This window comes from Bombina bombina, chromosome 3 (genome assembly GCF_027579735.1).
Source record: "Bombina bombina isolate aBomBom1 chromosome 3, aBomBom1.pri, whole genome shotgun sequence".
NCBI classification, from domain to species: Eukaryota; Metazoa; Chordata; class Amphibia; order Anura; family Bombinatoridae; genus Bombina; species Bombina bombina.
Window position 1 is genome coordinate 754,870,240 of NC_069501.1, and position 19,222 is coordinate 754,889,461.

The 19,222-nt window shown below is 37.4% G+C and overlaps 1 protein-coding gene across 5 annotated transcripts in view; it reads left to right on the plus strand.

Annotated features, from left to right (window-relative positions):
- The window catches only part of DMD (dystrophin), a 4,487,195-nt gene that overhangs the window by 4,289,343 nt on the left and 178,630 nt on the right, over nucleotides 1-19,222 (plus strand). For all 5 annotated transcript variants that reach the window (XM_053707599.1, XM_053707595.1, XM_053707596.1 and 2 more), the window contains 2 exons: nucleotides 12,016-12,217; nucleotides 18,055-18,140. In XM_053707599.1, coding sequence (XP_053563574.1) covers nucleotides 12,016-12,217; nucleotides 18,055-18,140 — 288 coding nt within the window. The remainder of the gene's footprint in view (nucleotides 1-12,015; nucleotides 12,218-18,054; nucleotides 18,141-19,222) is intronic.

Here is a 19,222-nt window from a genome sequence, read left to right on the forward strand (position 1 = left end):
GAAAAATAAGATGTCAGGCTAAAAAAAAAAAATCTATGCAAAGATTTGTTTGTAGTTTTATAAAAAAAAAAAGGATATAAAATTGCTTTGCTCCTAAAATTCTTTACTGATGCCTTGATTTTTCTCAGTGTTTACTATGTTTGATAATGTTATCAAGCCCTGCTAAGCTAATTTAAAGGGACAGTACACGGTAAAATTGTTTTTCCATTAATGTATTTTAAATGACTTGTTATACCACCTGCAGAGTATAAAATATTTGAGAAATTGCATTTTCGGGTTTATTTGTGTATCTGAAGTAGCTGGTTTTGTGCTTTGAAACCACAGCCTATTACAAGGGGTTGAACTTAAGGTAATATCAGATCTCATTATGTTATCACTTTGTGTACACAGACTTGCTTCCTTATCTTATATTTTTCTGGAACACCAAAGCTCAATACATAGAGAAAACAATGGAAAATTATAATTTTATTACTTAACTATCCTGCACCCCCACTGGCAGTGTAACTTCTTCTGCTGGCTGTGTTTACTTAGGCTTGTCAATAGCATATATTCCAGTATCAAAACTTTAAGTATAGGTTAGGGAACCATGAGCTAAATCAGCTATTTAAAATGCCAAAGTAGGGGTAAAGGAGCTACTTGCAACCAATTTAATACACTCTAGCAGGTAAAAAGGATCATTGGGAATAATTTAAAGGGGAGAAAGTTTTTGGGTGAACTGTCCCTTTTAAGAGGACTTTTCAAGGCAAAAATGTCATGCTGTAAATTGTTAAAGCATCCCCAAGGAAACTATTTGTTGAGCCAATGCAAAGGGGTTAAACACGCATGTAAAGTCCTGTTTGGGAGTCCGTAATGCAATAATGCATACCCCTTTAAGATATAAGGATAAGGCTTCTTTATCTAAAGACTTCCACTCTAGTGAGATTACTGTGAGGGTCATAAATGAACTTTATAGAGACAAATTTTAGCTTGAGAGCTGTAAAATCTCACTATGGAAGGTTTTGGATGTCATGGAGAGACACCTACATTATAATTCTCATAAAAATAACCCCAAAGATTTTGTATGATTTCTCCATGAGTTTTTGATCATTGTGCACATAGAATTTGATCACCTTTTTTATTCTACTTTAAAATGTTCTTAAATTATTCTATTTAGAGGGATAGTAAACACCAAAAATGTTATTGTTTAAAAAGATGGCTAATCCCTTTATTTACCATTCCCCAGTTTTGTAAAACCAAGACTGTTATAGAAATATACTTTTCCTCTGTAATTACCTTGTATATAAGCTCTGCTGACTGCCTCCTTATCTCAGATCTTTTGACAGACTTGCATTTCAGGCAATTAGTGCTGACTTAAATAACATTGTGTTCATGAACGTGAAGTTATCTATATGAAACACATGAACTAACGCCCTCTAGCTGTGGAAAACTGTCAAATGCATTCAAATGGGAGGCGGCCTTCAAGGGCTTAGAAATTAGCATATGATCTTACCTAGTATTAAATTTCAACTAAGAATAACAAGAGAACAAAGCAAATTTGATGATAAAAGTAAATTAGAAAGTTGTTTAAAATGACATGCCTTATCTGAATCATGAAAGTTTAATTTGGACTTTACTACCCCTTTTAATATGTTCCCTTATTAAACCTGGCACACTCCTGTGCATTTGGGTTTATTTTTTTTGGAGTAAAATGTTTACATTAAATAAATCAATATTCTAATAATTGTAGCAAACTACAAATTTAATAGTAAAATTTCAAGGGATATATTTTGATGTGATGTTTCTGTTGCATTATTTGTAACATTACTGAGCCCTTTATTGATAAAGAAGCGGAGCAATGTATCATGATCAGAATATAAGGAATATGAAAATGATACTGTGCTTGATTGCATGTATCCAACTAGTATACAAAACATATGTTTGCATGCTTGACTTGTATAAAATGATTTATTTAAAGCCCTTGCAATGATAGTGGGCACATATAACTAAACCATAAAGGGACATTTTCAGATTGCCATATATTAAACGTTTTATGTGTATTAATATATAAAACTGTGCTGTTTACTTTTATTTATTTTGCCCCTTTTTCCCATAATTTGATAATTTGATGAGAAGCAAATGTCTCTTAAAAATTGTATGTTTTACCTGATCCTTTAAAGTTTAATTTTGACTTTCATTTCAAGTCTGAGTATTTAGTTTTCCAATTCTGAGTACTGATAGTGACTTCACGAGCCAAACTATGTGCAATATATATTTGACTTCAGCAGAGGTTAGGGTTAGAGATTTAAAGAAATGCAAAACAATAGTTTGCTAACATAACACCGGCTAACTTTGTCTGCTTCAATCCCAAATTCAGATTGGTTCTTCCAAATAAGGGGTGGAGTTTAGCTACTGAAATACTGTTGCAGAAAGCAAGGTGAAAATGTAGTCCAAACATTTTTCAAACTCACCCAGTATGTAAGTTTATTACAGGATTTAAGAAATATCTTTTAATTAAAAGGGGTTTACTGTCCTTTAAAAATGTGTTAAACTTGAAAACGTGAAGGCTTTCACTTGCTGTCAGTGTTATACAGAAGAAACCAGATATGTTTACAGGAAATATTGTATAAGTGTAGTGATCCCATTACTTATCTTATATTCTCCCCATATCTAATATTTTCAAATCATGTATTATGATTGCCGTATTACCTTGTAAGCTCATTGCATATACTGACAACATGCATTTACTTTTTGTTTTTTTTCTTATATTGTATTTAAATCTCTCGGTTCTGTTTGGGGAAAAAATGTGTCAGTCTTTGTTTCTGTAAAGAAATTCAGCATAATACAGTTTTCTATTCTATAGCATCAAACCATGACCTATGGCAGGACTATGACATTTAAAAATATTTTCTAGGCTGCATTTCTAAAGAACAATATGACAAAAAAAAGCTGTTTTTCTTTTAAATACATTAACAAATATTTAAAGTGACAATTCCAAACGAAAAACGTACTAATTTAACACCTTTGCTGCGATCCATACAATGCCTTTAGTGCGGATGACAACCACATGTTGTCATGTTGGGGGTAGGACTTTGGAGCTAATCTCAAAATGAATGGTGGGGTAAATTATTCAAACCTCTCAATCTCACCTCCCTAAATCAAGCCCCTTGAAACCACCATTTTGAACGAGCAGGCAATAATGTAACTTGGGGGGTATAAAGCTAACGCATTATTTAAAAAAAATAAAAAGTACACTTTTTAAAACCTTTAAACTTATAAAAGCTAATCAAAAGGGCATATAGACCCGCATGACCTCTTGTTATAAAGCCCATAAGCCCCTGTTTTAAATAAAGCCCTATTCAAGTTTTAATAGCCAGGTGTTCACTGTGGTAATACGGATTACCTAGAGTGAATAAATGTACATTTGAGTAGAGGCTCAGTTATATAAATATACCCAAAGGCCCTAATTTAGATGGGATAACCCCTTCTGCTGAAAAATTGCCTACAGTAGGGCTTAAATGTGAGCAGCATCTAAAAACTGCAAAACAGCTCAGCACAGGAGTGGAAATAGCTCAGCAGTTAAATATATATGTTAGCGGAATCATTATACACTTTAACTCATTGGAACATGTGATTTTTGCAGTATTGAGGCTCCCAAATAAGTTAAATACATACTTAAAGTTCCACAGCTGGTGATTGGTGGGGTTGTGTGAATGCTGCTCACCATCTGTCCTAAGTGGGACTTAACATATCCAAAAAGGCATGCATGTGCAGCTATCAATCAGCAGCTAGCTCCCAGCCTCTGAGCCTGGTATGCTTTTTAACAAAGACTACCAAAAGAACAAAGCAAATTAGATAGTAGAAGTAAATTATAACATTGTATGATCTGTGAATCATGGAAACAAATTGTTGCATATCCCTTTATGCCGTGTTACAATTACATAGAATAAGAAACTGAACTTTGTCCTCTCCTTCATCTCTTCTTCTATTTTGTGATGTTTTCCTAATGTCATACTTTTACTTGTAAAGCATACCTACCTAGTATGCACAGTTCTGGGCAATGTTAATATAGTCTAAATGAGAGCTTCTTAAACTTTTTCACCCCTTTTTACATTTTCCATTATTATAATATAGTCTTAAATCAAACCCTGTTTAGATTTTTTTTATATACAGTAACAGCAATAATGCCACTCAAGTGAGGGGATAATTGGCAAAAATAATTTAAAGGGACATACTACTCATATGCTAAATCACTTGAAAGTGATCCAGCATAACTGTAAAAAGCTGATGAGAATATATCACTTGAATATCTGTGTAAAAAAAAACATTTTACCTCAAAATGTCTTCTACTCACAAGAGTAAGTGCTCTGTGAACAGTTATACTTCAGCTACTGTCCAGCTGCAAGTAGAAAAAAATAGTCAATTAACAGTGCTGAGGTCATGCTTTACTTTGGAGTGTTCTCATGGGATTTTGCTGAAACTTCACGAGATTACATGGTAAACTTTAATCTGAATAGGGAAATATCTTCCTTTTTTTACATAGAGATGTTCAGCTGCTATTTTCTATTCCACTTTTTACAGATATGCTGCATCATTTTCAAATGCTTCAACATTTGGGTATCGTGTCCCTTTTAAGTAAATTCAGCTTTTGTTGCCATTGCTAACTCTGTGTACTTTCCTTGCAAACTGTTTCCCCGCGTGTGGCAATGAGCAATTCCCACACACTGTGTGTACTCTGAATACAATTTTCACTCTGAAATAGTTGTTTGAGTGAAACTTTTTTCGAGTAACATATTTTAGTCAATCATACATACACACACACACACACACACACATATATATATATATATATATATATATATATATATATATATATATTTTATTTTATTTTTCATATTCACACACATATATATACATTCACACACTTACACATACAACACACATTCACTCACACATATAAATAAACACTCACATTATACAGACACACACATAGCCAGGGTGTCCCATTAATTAATACAAATCATTTTATATGCTTTAATTTTCTTTTAAGAACAAGGTTGTGTGAAGATTTAGATATTTAGCCAAGCAAAATATGGGAAGAGTCCACAGCTGCATTCCTTACTTGTGGGAAATACTGAACCTGGCCACTAGGAGGAGGCAAAGACACCCCAGCCAAAGGCTTAAATACCTCCCCCACTTCCTCATCCCCAGTCATTTTTTGCCTTTCGTCACAGGAGGTTGGCAGAGAAGTGTCAGAATATTTTGGAGTAGTCTCTTTTTGAGGGTAGTACTCTTCGAGATGGGACTGGAGTTTTAAGTAGTCCTGTCAGCCTGGATGAAAGTTAGAGTCCGGAGATGCAGGGAGAGTCTTTCTGCTAAACCATCCCAACTCATATTAACAGCTCCTTAAGCAATCAGCATTGGCGAGTTTCGCTGCATGCTTTCTTCACTCAAGTCCATGTCAGAAGCGCTGCTACAATCTGTCAAACTTGAAGGACCATGTTACTGTTCCATGGCTTAGATTCCGGTAAGATCATTTCATTATTTTACACTCAAGTTAATGTTAGAAGACAGGGTCACAGTGTGGCTCCTTTATCTTTATGAAATCAAGGGTTAATATCTCCTGAGGGGGATTATTGAACAGTGGGAAATAATCTTATATGTTTATTTGTTTTTATGCTGCTTTTATGTGTGAGATGTTATGGGCTCATAGGCTGTTATGGAATATGCAGTTTTCCTTTTACTTTGAGAGCTATGCAGTTTACAAGCTTGGCACGCTTTTTCTCATAGCAGGGACGGTCCTGCATTGTGCACCATGTGACCGGGAGTGGTCACAGCATTCATTGCCTCTTTCCTGACCAGGTGTCTATCAGAGAGGAGTCATAAATATCTGTACTGTCTGAGTCATAGAAGGTGGGGAGTGCCCCAGCCATTGGGGTATAAGTGTGCCTTTTTTTTAAAAATAAAATAAGATTGTTTTATTTTCTATAGTTCTCCGGTTATTGCTCTAGTGATGGAGGATTCTGTTACTTTAGAGGGTACTCCCTCTATTCCTAAGAGTAATTCCTGTTTATATTGTGAGGAGGCCTTAAATCTGCCCTCTCAATTATGTTCCATATGCCTTGATAATGTGATAATATCAAACATGTTTGATACCACTGAGCCTCTGAGGAGTTGTTGTCCATTGAGGTGCATACCCTACATTCATCCACCTCTACACATGCAGTTTCCCGTAGCATTGCTGATCCTCCATCTGGAGGGTGCCTTTTTTTCCTCCAGACATTACTGCACAGTTCAGATGGTGGGGTCTGTGGCCTTTAATGCTTTACCTTGCCTTGCTAAGCGCAAGCGATAGGTTAGATATTTTACACCTTCGCAGAGTACATCAGATAATTTATTGGATTTAACTGATAAGTTATCCGAGGATGAAGTTCTATCTGAGACTTCAGAGTATGAACATTCTGGATCTGAGTCTGTTGCCTCTAAACCTCCGGCTGTGGAGTAACCAGACTTTAGTTTTAGGAATTTGTGCTGTCTTTTAAAGGAAGTTTTGGCGAATTTAGAGGTTCCAAAGGCCAAAATTTTTATTCCTAAATTGGGTACAGTTTGAGGACAGGGTGGTACCTTATCCTTCCCTGTTTCTGTTAGATGGCGAACATAATTAAGAATGAATGGGACAGGATTGGATTCCTCTTCCCACTCTTCTCCCTTTAAGAAATTGTTCCCGGTCCTGGACTCTCAATGAAATTGTGGGGTTACGTCCCTAAAAGAGATGGCGCTATCTTCACTCTTGCTAAACGTACTACTATCCCGCTTGAGGATATCTCTTCGTTAAAAGAGCCCCTTAATAAAAGATGGAAACTCTGTTAAGAAAGATATTTCAACATGCAGGATATTTGGTTTTAACAGGCGGCGACTGTTGCCGTGGTTGCTGGAGAAACTACCTACTGGTGCGACTCCTTATAGGATTTGATCGAGGTGGAGGGTATCCTCGATGTTATTTAGGAAACAATTAAGTCCTTGGTTGCTAATTCTTTTATCTGTGAGGTTATTAAGCAGATTATTCGCCTGAATGCTAAGGCTTCCGCTTTTCTGTTCAGGCTCATCGGGCTCTGGCTCATGGTCTGTGGATATGACTTCTAGTCTAGACTTCTTTCCCTCCCCTGTAAGGGAAAGATTTTGTTTGGTCCAGGCCTGGACTCAATTATCTCCATGGTCTCTGGGGGCAAGGGTGCCCTCCTACCGCAAGGGAATAAGAACAATTTTCTTTCTTTTCGTTCTGATAAAGTCCATCGTCAGCAGTCTTCCACTAAGCCAGAGCAAACCAAGAGCTCTTGGAAGCCAGCTCATTCCTGGAATAAAAGCAAGCAGAGCTAGAAGCCCGCCGAGTCTAAGTCGGCATGAATGGGCGGTCCCTGGTCCTCTTCTGGATCGTGAAGGGGCAGACTGTTGCTCTTTCAGTCACTTGGTTCAGGGACGTGCAGGATCCATGGGTCCTGGAGGTCATAGCTCAGGGTTACAAGAAAGGTTTCAAGTCTCAGCTACCCAAGGGCAGATTCTCCTCTCAAACCTGTTTTCCAGACCAGAAAAGAGGGATGCCTTTCTAAGGTGCATATTGGATCTGTCCTCTTAGGAGTTATTGTCCTGGTGCCTATCGCAGAGAGAGGTTGGGGATACTTATCCAACTTTTTCGTGGTCCCAAAGAAGGAGGGAACTTTCCGTCCGATTCTGGACCTAAAGTTCTTAAACAAGTTTTTAAATGTCCCCTTGTTCAAGATGGAGACAATAAGGTCCATTCTTCCCCTTGTTCGAGAAGGGCAGTTCATGACCAATACATTTTTCGAAGAGAAGACCATTCTGAATCTTTCCTCTGTCTTCTTCAATCCCATGGATGGAAGATAATTCTAGAGAGAGTTCTCTTATATCAAGTGCCAGTGTAAAATTCCTGGATTACTATATTAGACTTCATAGACATGAGAATATTTCTAACAGACCAGAGACATTGCAGCTAGCTTCCACATATCTTGCCCTCCAGACATACTTAAGGCCATCTTTGGCTCGTGTATGGAGGTGATTGGTCTCATGGTGTCCTGCATGGACATCATTCCCTTTGCCAGGTTTCACCTCAAACCATTCCAGCTGCGCATGCTGAGGCAGTGGAACGGTGATTATTCGTATCTGTTTCAACAGATTTCTCTGGACAACCGATCGAGAGAATCGCTCTCTTGGTGGTTTTGTCTGGATCACTTGTCCCGGGGGATGTCCGTCTTAAGACCATTCTGGGTGATTGTGACTATGGTCACAAGTCTGTCAGGATGGGGAGCTGTTTGGGGTGTCAGGAAGGCACAGGGCCTATGGACTCAGGAGGAAAGCTCCCTCCCGATCTCATTTTGGAGCTTCTGCAATATACAATGATCTGAAGGCTTGGCCTCTGCTGGGTTCATCCCAGTTTATCAGATTCCAATCAGATATTATATCCTCAGTGGTTTACATCAACCATCAGGGGGAAAGAGAAGCTCTCTAGCTATGACGGAAGTATCTCGTATTATGGAGTGGGCGGAGACCCACATCTGTTAGCTGTCAGCGATCCATATTCTGGGTGTGGACAACTGGGAAGGGGATTTCCTCAGCAGGACAATCCTTGCATCTAGGGGAATGGTCTCTCCATCCCGAAGTGTTTGCGGAGATTTGCAAAAAGGTAGATCTTATGACGTCTATACCAAGCAAACCTGTTATGGGTCAAGGTACAGGGATCCTCAGGCACGGCTAATAGATGCATTAGTGGTGCCTTGGAGGTTCAATCTAAATTTATCTTTTCTGGCCGTTACATCTACTTCACTTCTGTAGTGGCTCAAATCAAGCAAGAGCAGGCATCGGTGATATGAATTGCTCTGTCTTGGCTGTAAAGGGTATGGTTCGCAGATCTAGTGGGGATGTCCTTATCTCCTCCATGGAAGTTACCTTGTCGCAGGGATCTGCTAACCAAGGTCCCTTTGTTCATCAATGTCTAGATTCTCTGTGGCTGACTGTGTGGAGATTGAACGCTTAGTCCTAGCCAAGAGAGGGGTTTCTGAGACAGTTATTTATACTCATTCAAGCTCGTAAGCTGGTTGCTTGTCACATCTATCATAATGTGTGGATAACCTACTTATTTTGTTCTCCAGGATGAACTGGAGAAGGGCTTTTCTGCAAGTCCCCTGAAGAGGCAGATTTCAGCCCTTTCTTTTCTTTTTACTGCACAAGAGGTTCGCTGAGCTTCCAGATGTACAGTCATTTGTTAAGGCTCTGCTAGGATCAGACCTGTGTTTCTAATGCTTCTCCTTGGAGTTTAAATCTTGTTCTTAAAGTTTTGCAACGGGCTCCGTTGTAATCTATGCATGAAGTAGACCTTAATTTGTTGTCTTGGAAGGTTCCTCTTCTGCTGGCTTTTGCTTCTGCATGCAGATTATCTGAGATTGCTGCCTTGCAATGAGTCCCTCCTTGTCTTGCCTTCCATGCTGATAAGGCTGTTCTACGAACCAACTTAGGTATTCTTCCTGAGGTTGTGTCAAATCTCAACATCAATCAACAGATTGTAGTTCCTTTCTTATGTCCTAATCCTTCTTCATCGAAGGAACGTTTATTTCGTAATCTGGATGTGGTTTGTGCCTTGAAGTTCTATCTTCAGGCCACAAAGGAATTTAGACAAACTTCTTTCTCTGTTTGTTCTCTATTCCAGGAATTGTAGGGGTCAGAGAGTCTCTTCGACTTCCTTATCTTTTTGACTGAGTAGTGTCATCCGTTTAGCATAGAGTCAGCGAGACATAAGCCTCCTCTGAAGTTTACAACTCATTCTACGAGAGCAGTGGTTTCCTCTTGGGCCTTCAAAAATGAGGCCTCTATGGATCAGATTTGTAAGGCGGCTACCTGGTCCTCCTTACATACTTTTTCCAAATTTACAAGTTAGATGTTTTTGCTTCTGCTGAAGCAGCCTTCGGGAGAAGGGTTTTGCAGGCTGTGGTGCCCTCAGATTATGGTCCGCCTCTCTTTTTACCCTCCCATTAGCATTCAGTGTCCTCTAGAGCTTGGGTATATGTTTCCCACAAGTAAGGAGTGCAGCTGTGGACTCTTCAAATATTAAAGGGACAGTCTACACCAAAATTTTTCTTATTTAAAAAGATAGATAATCCCTTTATTACCCATTCCCCATTTTTGTATAACCAACACAGTTATATTAATATACTTTTTACCTCTGTGATTACCTTGTATCTAATCCTCTGCAGACAGCCTCCTTATCTAAGTGCTTTTGACAGACATGCAGTGTAGTCAATCAGTGAAGACTCCTAAATAACTTCACGGGAGTGAGCACAATGTTATCTATATGACACACATGGGGGGGATGAGGGAAGTCAGTGGGGGAGGTATTTAAGCTTTTGACTGGGGTGTCTTTGCCTTCTGGTGGCCAGTTTCAGTATTTCCCACAAGTAAGGAATGCAGCTGTGGACTCTTCCCATACAGAAGGAAAGGAAATTATCTGGTAAGCATAATTTATGCTTTCATTAACAAGCTGAGGTCAACAACAACCTCATATTCCTTTTTGCCTATTTGCTTCACTGTTGTGAGTTTGGTTAGTAATTACAACTTAACTTTCCGTTGTTCCTCTTGATCTCATGTGTTAGTGTCCTGGTCCCCAGTTTAAGAAACACGGGCCTAGGTTACACTATAGATGACATAGTCTGTGATTGCAGAAGTTGTAAATCCAGGTATAGCAGTTGACAAGGCAGAGACAAAAGTTCAAGTCGGCATGTGTATAGCAGTGTGTTTTGTAACAATGTTCTTCTTTGTAGAGAGCCCACCCATTTTACAATAACCACTCATTAAAATGTGGGCAATGTGCTTCCTACCCATTAAATATATTGGTAATATATATTGGTAACATGCTAAAGTGGAAGCCTAAAAAATGTAAAATTAATTTCTCTTTTCTAGGCCATTTGACGTAACCTTTGCCACGGATGCACTGAGTAGAAGTGGGGTGTTGCAGTAAAGAGAGTATTATCATTTAAAAGCAAATTTCCAATGCATTTAAAAGTCATATAATATAATTATACTAGTCTGTGTATAGCAAGTAATAGATGTCAAACCACAGTTGTGTTTGCAATTTAACTAAACCAAATTTTTTAAGGTAGATTTGAAACTTGTTGGTTTTATGTAAGTGTGAGTGTTGGCAATAATAATAATTCTACACATGATGTACAAACATCTCCGACTCCTAGCTAAATGCATAGATGAGTAATAAATACCCGTGAAGGTTCGCTTAAGAATAAAACGGGTTCACATTGTTGAGTCATTGCTTACAAAAATGAATTACTTGGAATTTACTAGCAAATAATACTTTCTTTAAACACTTGCATACCATGTAGATTCATTTGCTGGTGTAAACACAATGGGAATGTAAGTCAATATTGGCTTCAGTGCACGGTTGGACTGATGTCATTGCTAATGAAATTCTTAACACTTTATTCACATAAATGTACTTTTTTTTTTTTTCTTTCCTAAAAGGTCTTGAAAAATTCCTTCTGGAAAAAAATATAACTGCTGCTTATCCTATAACTGTGAGATAAAAGAAAGCTCTTTCCATTATATATTTGAAAGCTGAGACTACAAGATATTTATTATTTGTCTAATGATGTACCTATGAGACAAAACTAGACCTATAAAACACAACTTTGGTTCATCTATAAATTGGTTCTCTTAAACTTAGCAACACGGCTCTATTTCTACTGTAAATAAAGGGACATGAAAGTATTAAAAATAAAATACTTTCCACTGGCATATGATGTGTTTCAGAATAGAGTGAAACATTAGATATAACTGAAGGCCAGAAGACAAAAACACAGAAATACGTTTCTCCTTTTAACAACATATTGTCAAGCCTTTCCTAAACATGTTATGTAACCGGCTATTGTTTATTGAATCTGCTGTCTAGCTGCTTTTATTTGACATTTCATTTTCTTGTTTTCTTTTTGTTTGTGATGCTTATTTATTTTGACTTCTATGCAGTGGATTTGCTGGGCCTGACATCTGCCTGTGAAGCCTTGGACCAGCACAACCTCAAGCAGAATGATCAGCTTATGGACATCCTGCAGATTATTAATTGCTTAACCACAATTTATGATCGACTGGAGCAAGAGCACAACAACTTGGTGAACGTCCCTCTCTGCGTTGACATGTGCCTCAACTGGCTGCTGAATGTTTATGACACGTGGGTGCTGTTTTACTGATTACTGTGCTTTCTATGAGGTTTTGTGGATAGGTTCAGTATATTGAAATGTCACATTTGGTTCACAATGAATGACCTTCAGTGGGAAGCCGGAGTTCATAGTTCATATTTCATAAAGCTGAAAAGTCGATTTTACCACCTTCAGTATCCATTTTCCTTGTCATTTACTGATGTCACAATCATTGGGTTGGCTTTAAAATAGTTTTTATTGTGTGCCTTCTTTGTAAAAATAAATAAATATGCAATATCAAGAACATTTAATCCACAGCGTTTTCATATTAGGTATTTGTGACACAAATATTTCAGCTTAAATGAAGGTGTCAGTTGGTATTGTGTGCATTACCACTAACATCACAAGAACATTTCAGACCCAATTGAAATAGAACTAAAAACAAATTAATCTGCAGTGGTCTTTTTTGTTTTCTTTGTGCCCTTTTTGTTGTAATTCACATCCTTCTGTCGTACTGGGTAAATTACACACAGCGGTTGGATAAACAATGCTCTGGTTTTTGAATAGTAAAAATGGATAAAATCATGTTGCAGAAGTGGTAGGGCAAAATGCTTTATAAATGTGTAGGTGGGAACTGAGCATTGTGTTGTAGCAATGCTTCTTAGGTTGGTTAAATCTTTAAAAAATTGAATTGTATTTTTTTTTTGTGTGTCTTTAAATTCAGGCTCATCTTAAAGTGAATGTCAAGTTGGATGAATCAGTGCCCGGTTTTTCAAAATCCTATTAAAAACAGGGCCGCTCGTCACTTCATACGTCAGCAATGACGAATACGGCATCCTCCAATCATGGCTTTCCCCCAGGGGAATCATTTTCTGAGGCAACGCCGTGACTGGAGGAAGCCAGATTCGTCATTTTTGACATATGAAGAGACTTGTGACGGGCGGGGGGAAGCGCTGGAGCCGCTTTCAAGATTAAAAGTTAAGTATTTTAACAAAATGAGTGAAATGTAAAGTTTGATGAATGAAAGTGCCCCTGTTTTTAATAGGGTTTTTAAAAGTTGGGCACGGATTCATCAAACTTGAGATTCACTTTAACTACAGTTTTGTAAATTTTGTATCTTGGAATTCCAGTTTGACAGTTTTAAAAGTGTCTTTTTTTTTTAGTTTAAAGGGATGTAAACCCCATTCCTTATAAAATGCTTTAAGGGATAGTAAACACCCTGTAAGTGTAATATAAAATGTTTAGTTATGCGTAATAAAACAGCTTTGCAATATACTTTCATCATTTATTTTTCCCCTTTTTTCTGTAATTTTAACTCTGAAAATAAGAGATTTTCTAATTCACAGATCTGGAATTGCACATTGCAGACTTCGCAAGGCTAACCCTACTGCATATCTGTCCCTTATTGTCTTTAACAGATAACTGCAAAACATGACTGATATGTTATTCCATAGCAAAACAGCAGAAATGTCTTGCGATTACAGGATGTAAAGTGTCCCTTTTACACTTGGCCTATATGCACCATATAGTGTTTTGAGAGACTGAACAACTCCACATTGCCTTACTCGTCTTTGCTTATTGTGGATTGGTTGGTGTCTTACTTTCTTAGGTCATTCCTCAGGAAACAGAGGGTCCTGGTAATTCAGCTCCTCCTATGCAAGGTTAAACTGACTTGCAATGTTTTACTCAGAGTGAAAGTATGTTATGTGATGCACTGCTTGGTACTATCTTCTCATATGAAAGACACTTCTAGATGGGATTACTCATATGGGTATTAAGCAGGAGATGAGTGTTGTTTAGCCTAAATTTACATGTATCTGGTTAATTCTGATTTTCTCCCATTTGAATACATTGTATTATACAAGTACTGACTTTTGTGAAGTCTGCAGATTTCTATCATACAGGTGGTGAGAATTACTCTTGGGAATTACTCTTATCTACTACTAGGTGGAGGCAAAGAGTCCCAAAGCCCAAGAGCTCTATAAAACCCCTCTCACATCACACATACTTCAGTCTTTACTTTGCCTCCGCTGGAGAAGGTTGAAGAATGAAGTTATGCATATGATTCTTCAGAGAAAGGGGTTTTCAATCTATATTAAGGCCTTGTTCCCCTCGGAGTACAGTTCTTGTCAGAGGGATGTATTTGGGGTAAGGTTTATGATCCTTTGATTCATGTATTTGGGGTATGGTTTATGATCCTTTGTTTCACCTCATGGAAATATTTCATAAATCCCATATAATCGGTCGCAGAGACGTGTCTTCTGCCTCCTTTTATGGATCTGCAATACAATCCTATTTGTTAACCTCTATGTTTCAGTACTGGTTTGGCTGTCTGCTGCATGATTGTTAGTGGATGAGTGTTTATTGGTAAGTATTCTCTTTTTATTGTTAATATTTAGACACTCATATAGCTATGTTATGGGCACTTTGTTATCATGGCTTTTTTAGCATGCTTAGTTTTTTGCGGCTGGTTTTCGTGCACCGGGATTGCCCTTGTTGGGTTTATGCTCATCGGGTTAGCGCACATCCCATTAGTTTTTCACACACCGAGTTTGCCTGCATTCCTTTACATTCCTTTAGTCTTCCCTCTCATTGATTTATGCAGGTCGGGTTAGCGCATGTTCATTCGGCTATGCACATATCAGGTTTTAGGCATCTCTTTTTTTTTTTACCGGTCAGTAGTTTGGCACACGTTTGGAGGTAATGTTTTTTTATCCTGTTTGTTTTTCAGCTTGGCTTGGCATGCTTTGTTCTTGTTAAAACTGCTTAGGATGGGGTAAATGGTTTCCATTCCTTAAGAGCTTTCAAGGGGTTTAAAAGTGTTTATTGCATTTCTTTGCCATATGCTATAATGGAGCAGCAGGATTCTGTCCCTAAAGCTTATTAGGTGTGCTTTTTTTAAGAAAGCTGAAGTACCTTTATGTGGCTCATGATTATATTTGTTAATGCAAACAGACAAATATAATGCTGTTTCCTTGTGGGGATGAGGATTCCTCATCTGAAGTTAAACTTGATATTTCCTCTTTTTTGTTTAAAGTTGAACATATTCATTTTCTTTTAATAGAGGTCCTAGTTACTTTAGGGATTAAAGATCTTAAAGTTTCTGATGTTAAACCTTGTAATCATCTAAATTAAGTTTTTAGGACTATTGTTAATCTCCCTGGGTTTTTTTCTGTGCCTGATGCTGTCTCTGACATGATTTCTGTGTGTGGGAATGGTCTAAGCCAGGTATGTCTCTTACTCCTCCTGCAAGAAATTATTTCCTTTACATGCTGCTAATCTAGAATTATGGGAAACCATTCCCAAGGTGGATGGGGCCATTTCCACTCTGGCTAAACATACTACTGTTCCTTTGGAAAACAGTACTTCTTTAAAGGACCATTTAGACAGAAAATGTGTATATTTTCATAGGAGGACCTATTTACATGCTTGTTATATTCTCAGACCAGCTATTTCTAATGCTGATGTAGCTGCTTCTTCTACTACTTATTGGTTATCTAGTCTTTTTAGAGCAGTATTCTGATGACCCTGTTTGTTCATATCTATTAGGTTTGCTTCAGGGTGCCACTTTTTTTTTTGTGGTGCTCTATTTGATATTATAAAGATTAATGTCAAAAGCATGTAATTAGCAATTCTTGTCAGGAGGGTCTTGTGGCTTAAAACCTGGTCTGCTGATATGGTGTCTAAATCTAGATTGTCTCTTTCCATTCAGGGAAATAAGTTATTTGGTTCTGATTTCGATTATATTATTTCAACTATTACTGGAGATAAAGGGGCCTTTCTTCAAGACAGAGTGTCTAAAGGGAAATCCAAAGCTTCTAATAATTTTCGTTCCTTTAGTCGGACTAAAGAACAAAAAACTGACTCCTCTGCTTAAAAGCAAAGTTCCTCTGGTTCAGTCTGTCAACCTAATGCTAACTAGAACATGTCAAAGCAGGGTAAGAAACCTATCCCTACTTCCAAAACTGAGTGAATGTGTGGCCCCTAACCCAGATGTTCTGGTAGGAGGCAAATTAAGCCTCTTTCAAGAGGCTTGTTTTCATTCTGTTCCAGATCCCTGGGCTCAGAATATTGTTTCTCAGGCTTATCGAATATGATTCCGAACGAGGCCTCCCAAAGAAAGGTTCTTTTCTTCTTTCCAATGTTCCAAGGAATCCTGTAAAAGCTTAGGCTTTTCTTTAATCTGTCTCAGAACGGGAAGATATGGGAATGCTTGTTCCAGTACCTTTGGAACAGGGGTTATTTTTTTTTTAAATCTCTTCATTGTTCAAAGAAGGAAGGCTCTTTCAGACTAGTTCTGTATCTAAAGGCTCTGAACAAATTTTTAAGGATTCCATCTTTCGGAATAGAAATTATCAAGGCTATTCTGCCTTTTGTTCACCTAGTTTAGTTTATATCTAGGGTTTGCATTTCTGGACAAGCATTTTCAGTTTGTTGTTCTACCATTTGGTCTGGCTACAGCTCCAAGAATATTTGCAAAGGTTTGGGGTGCTCTTTTGTCTGTGATCAGAACTCATGTTATTGCAGTGCTTCCTTACCTGGATGATATCTTGGTTCACACTCCATCTTTTCCTTTTAATTTTTTGCCTAAGGTTGTTTCTTCAGACAAATTTGGCAGAAAGATTGTCGTTCCTTCTTTGTGTCCTAATTCTAAGAATTATTCTGAAAGATCTTTGCATTCTCTGGATGTTATGGCATTGAAATATGTTGATGCCACTAAGGATTTTATACCAACCTCTAGTTTGTTCTTTTGTTCTGGCTCTAGGAAAGGTCAGAAGGTCTCTGTGAATCAAAACCAAGAGGCTAAAGAAATAGCAAAGCTTATGTGGAGGCAACTCAGTCTCCGCCGCAGCTGGTTACTGCTCATTCTACGAGGTCAGTTGCCACTTTTTGGGCTTTTAAGATTGAGGCTTCTTTGCATACTTTTACTAAATTCTACAATTTTGATGTTTTTGCTTGTGAAGCAGACTTTGGCAGTTGTCTCTGTTTGATTGATTTGCCCGTTACTTTTTTTAAGAGAAAAAAATATGGGGGTGTGGATTTATTTTCTCAGTGCAAAAAGATGTTTTAAAATCCCTCCCTTTATGTTATTTCTCATGGACTCCACAGCTTGGTTATTGGTTCCCATGCGTAATAGATCATGGACCCTGCAGCCCACAGCAAAGGTTATGCTAACTATGGAGCATACTCCTGTGCACATGTTCAGTATCTAGAGTTTATGCTTGTAAGAGACCGTATTATCCCATACATTGTGTGACTTGATTTCTTAATGACCCATATAGAAAGTTACAGAATACTGTTCATTCCAAGATAAGGGTTTGTGACAAGACCAATAATCTAAAACCTTCCAAACTCACAAGCTAAACCCAAAATATCAGTATTTTTTAAAAAGAAGTGGCCACATTTTTAGATCATTCCAGTTTATTATCATGTTGGTAATGCACCGAGTGATCGGAAGTGGCCAATAGTTTTGTCATATTAAAACAATAATTCTTTGTATTATTCTGAACAGCTGTTTCAGTAGAGAGTTTATAAAATACAACAATTTATGCAAAACATTAAATAGTATTAATATGAAGGAGAGACGCTTATAGTCCTCAGTGTAGTGAGCTGATGGTTTCTCTCCATGCCGGCAAGTTTTTGAAAATGGGGCCTATAGTGTGATAAGTGTTTTTTTAAATTCATTGTTTACAATGAAATTCAATTTGTGGACTGTTTTTAATTTGGAAAGAATTATTACTAGTCTTGTGTTTTAACAATCTATAAACCTCAGTTTAATTTAGATACAATGGCATTTTCTTATAAAAGGGTTATTTAAAACATATCTGTAATCTCCTATTAATATGTTGTTGTTTTTTCTCCTAAGCAGGGGTCGAACAGGAAGGATTCGAGTACTGTCCTTTAAAACTGGAGTTATTTCCCTGTGTAAAGCACATTTGGAAGATAAGTACAGATGTATGTATTTTCCTTTATTATTCTCTTGTTTTATTTATTTAATTGTTACATTAGAATTATTTAATTTTACTTTTGTTTTGTGTATATACTATTTTTTTTTTTTAATTTGTAATCAACCGACTCTTGCTGGCCACATCTATACTGTGCCAGAATTTGGATATCTAGTATTATATGCAAATTGTTTTGAAAAATTTGTGTTGGAAAAAGATTTATGCATTGGCTCCAGGGATCTGTTAAAGGGATAGAAAGATCAAAATTTAAATGTGCATGGGTGCATTTTAGTTTGAAATAGAATCATTTTTGCAATACAAAGCAAAAATAAAATGTGCAAAAAACCACACACAAATAGTGTTAATAATACAGACCAATATGCAGGAATATATCGAAAGTAAAAAGAGTCTTTTAATGGAAACAGTCCTGCAAATACAAAACTTTAAAGGGACAGTCAAGTCCAAAAAAATAGGGCATGTAATTTTAAACAACTTTCCAATTTACTTTTATCAACAATTTTGCTTTGTTCTCTTGGTATTCTAGTTGAAAGCAAAACCTAGGGAGGCATATATGATAATTTCTAAGCCCTTGAAGACCGCCTCAATTTTATTTTATTTTCACAGCAGGGGAGAGCTAGCTCATGTAGGCCATATAGATAGCATTGTGATCACGCCCGTGGCTAGTGGCAGACACTGCACTAATTGGCTAAAATGCAAGTCAATAGATAATAACTAAAAGTCATGTGATTAGGGGCGGTCAGAAGCTGCTTAGATACAAGTTAGTCACAGAAGTAAAAAGTGTATTAATATAACAGTGATGGTTTTGCAAAACTGGGGAATGGGTAATAAAGGGATTATCTATCTTTTTAAACAACAAAAATTCTGGTGTTGACTGCCCCTTTAAGCAATTTTCCTCAAAAGAAACACATTATAGCATAACACTGTGAGAACCATCACTCCCCAAATAGAAAGCAGACTCAGAATACTCACATTAGTTAGAGCTTCAACAGCTTAAGATAATTAGCTCTATTATGCAGACGAGACCCAAGGCAAACTGGATACAAACAGTGAGAAGTGCTCATAGCAAATGTA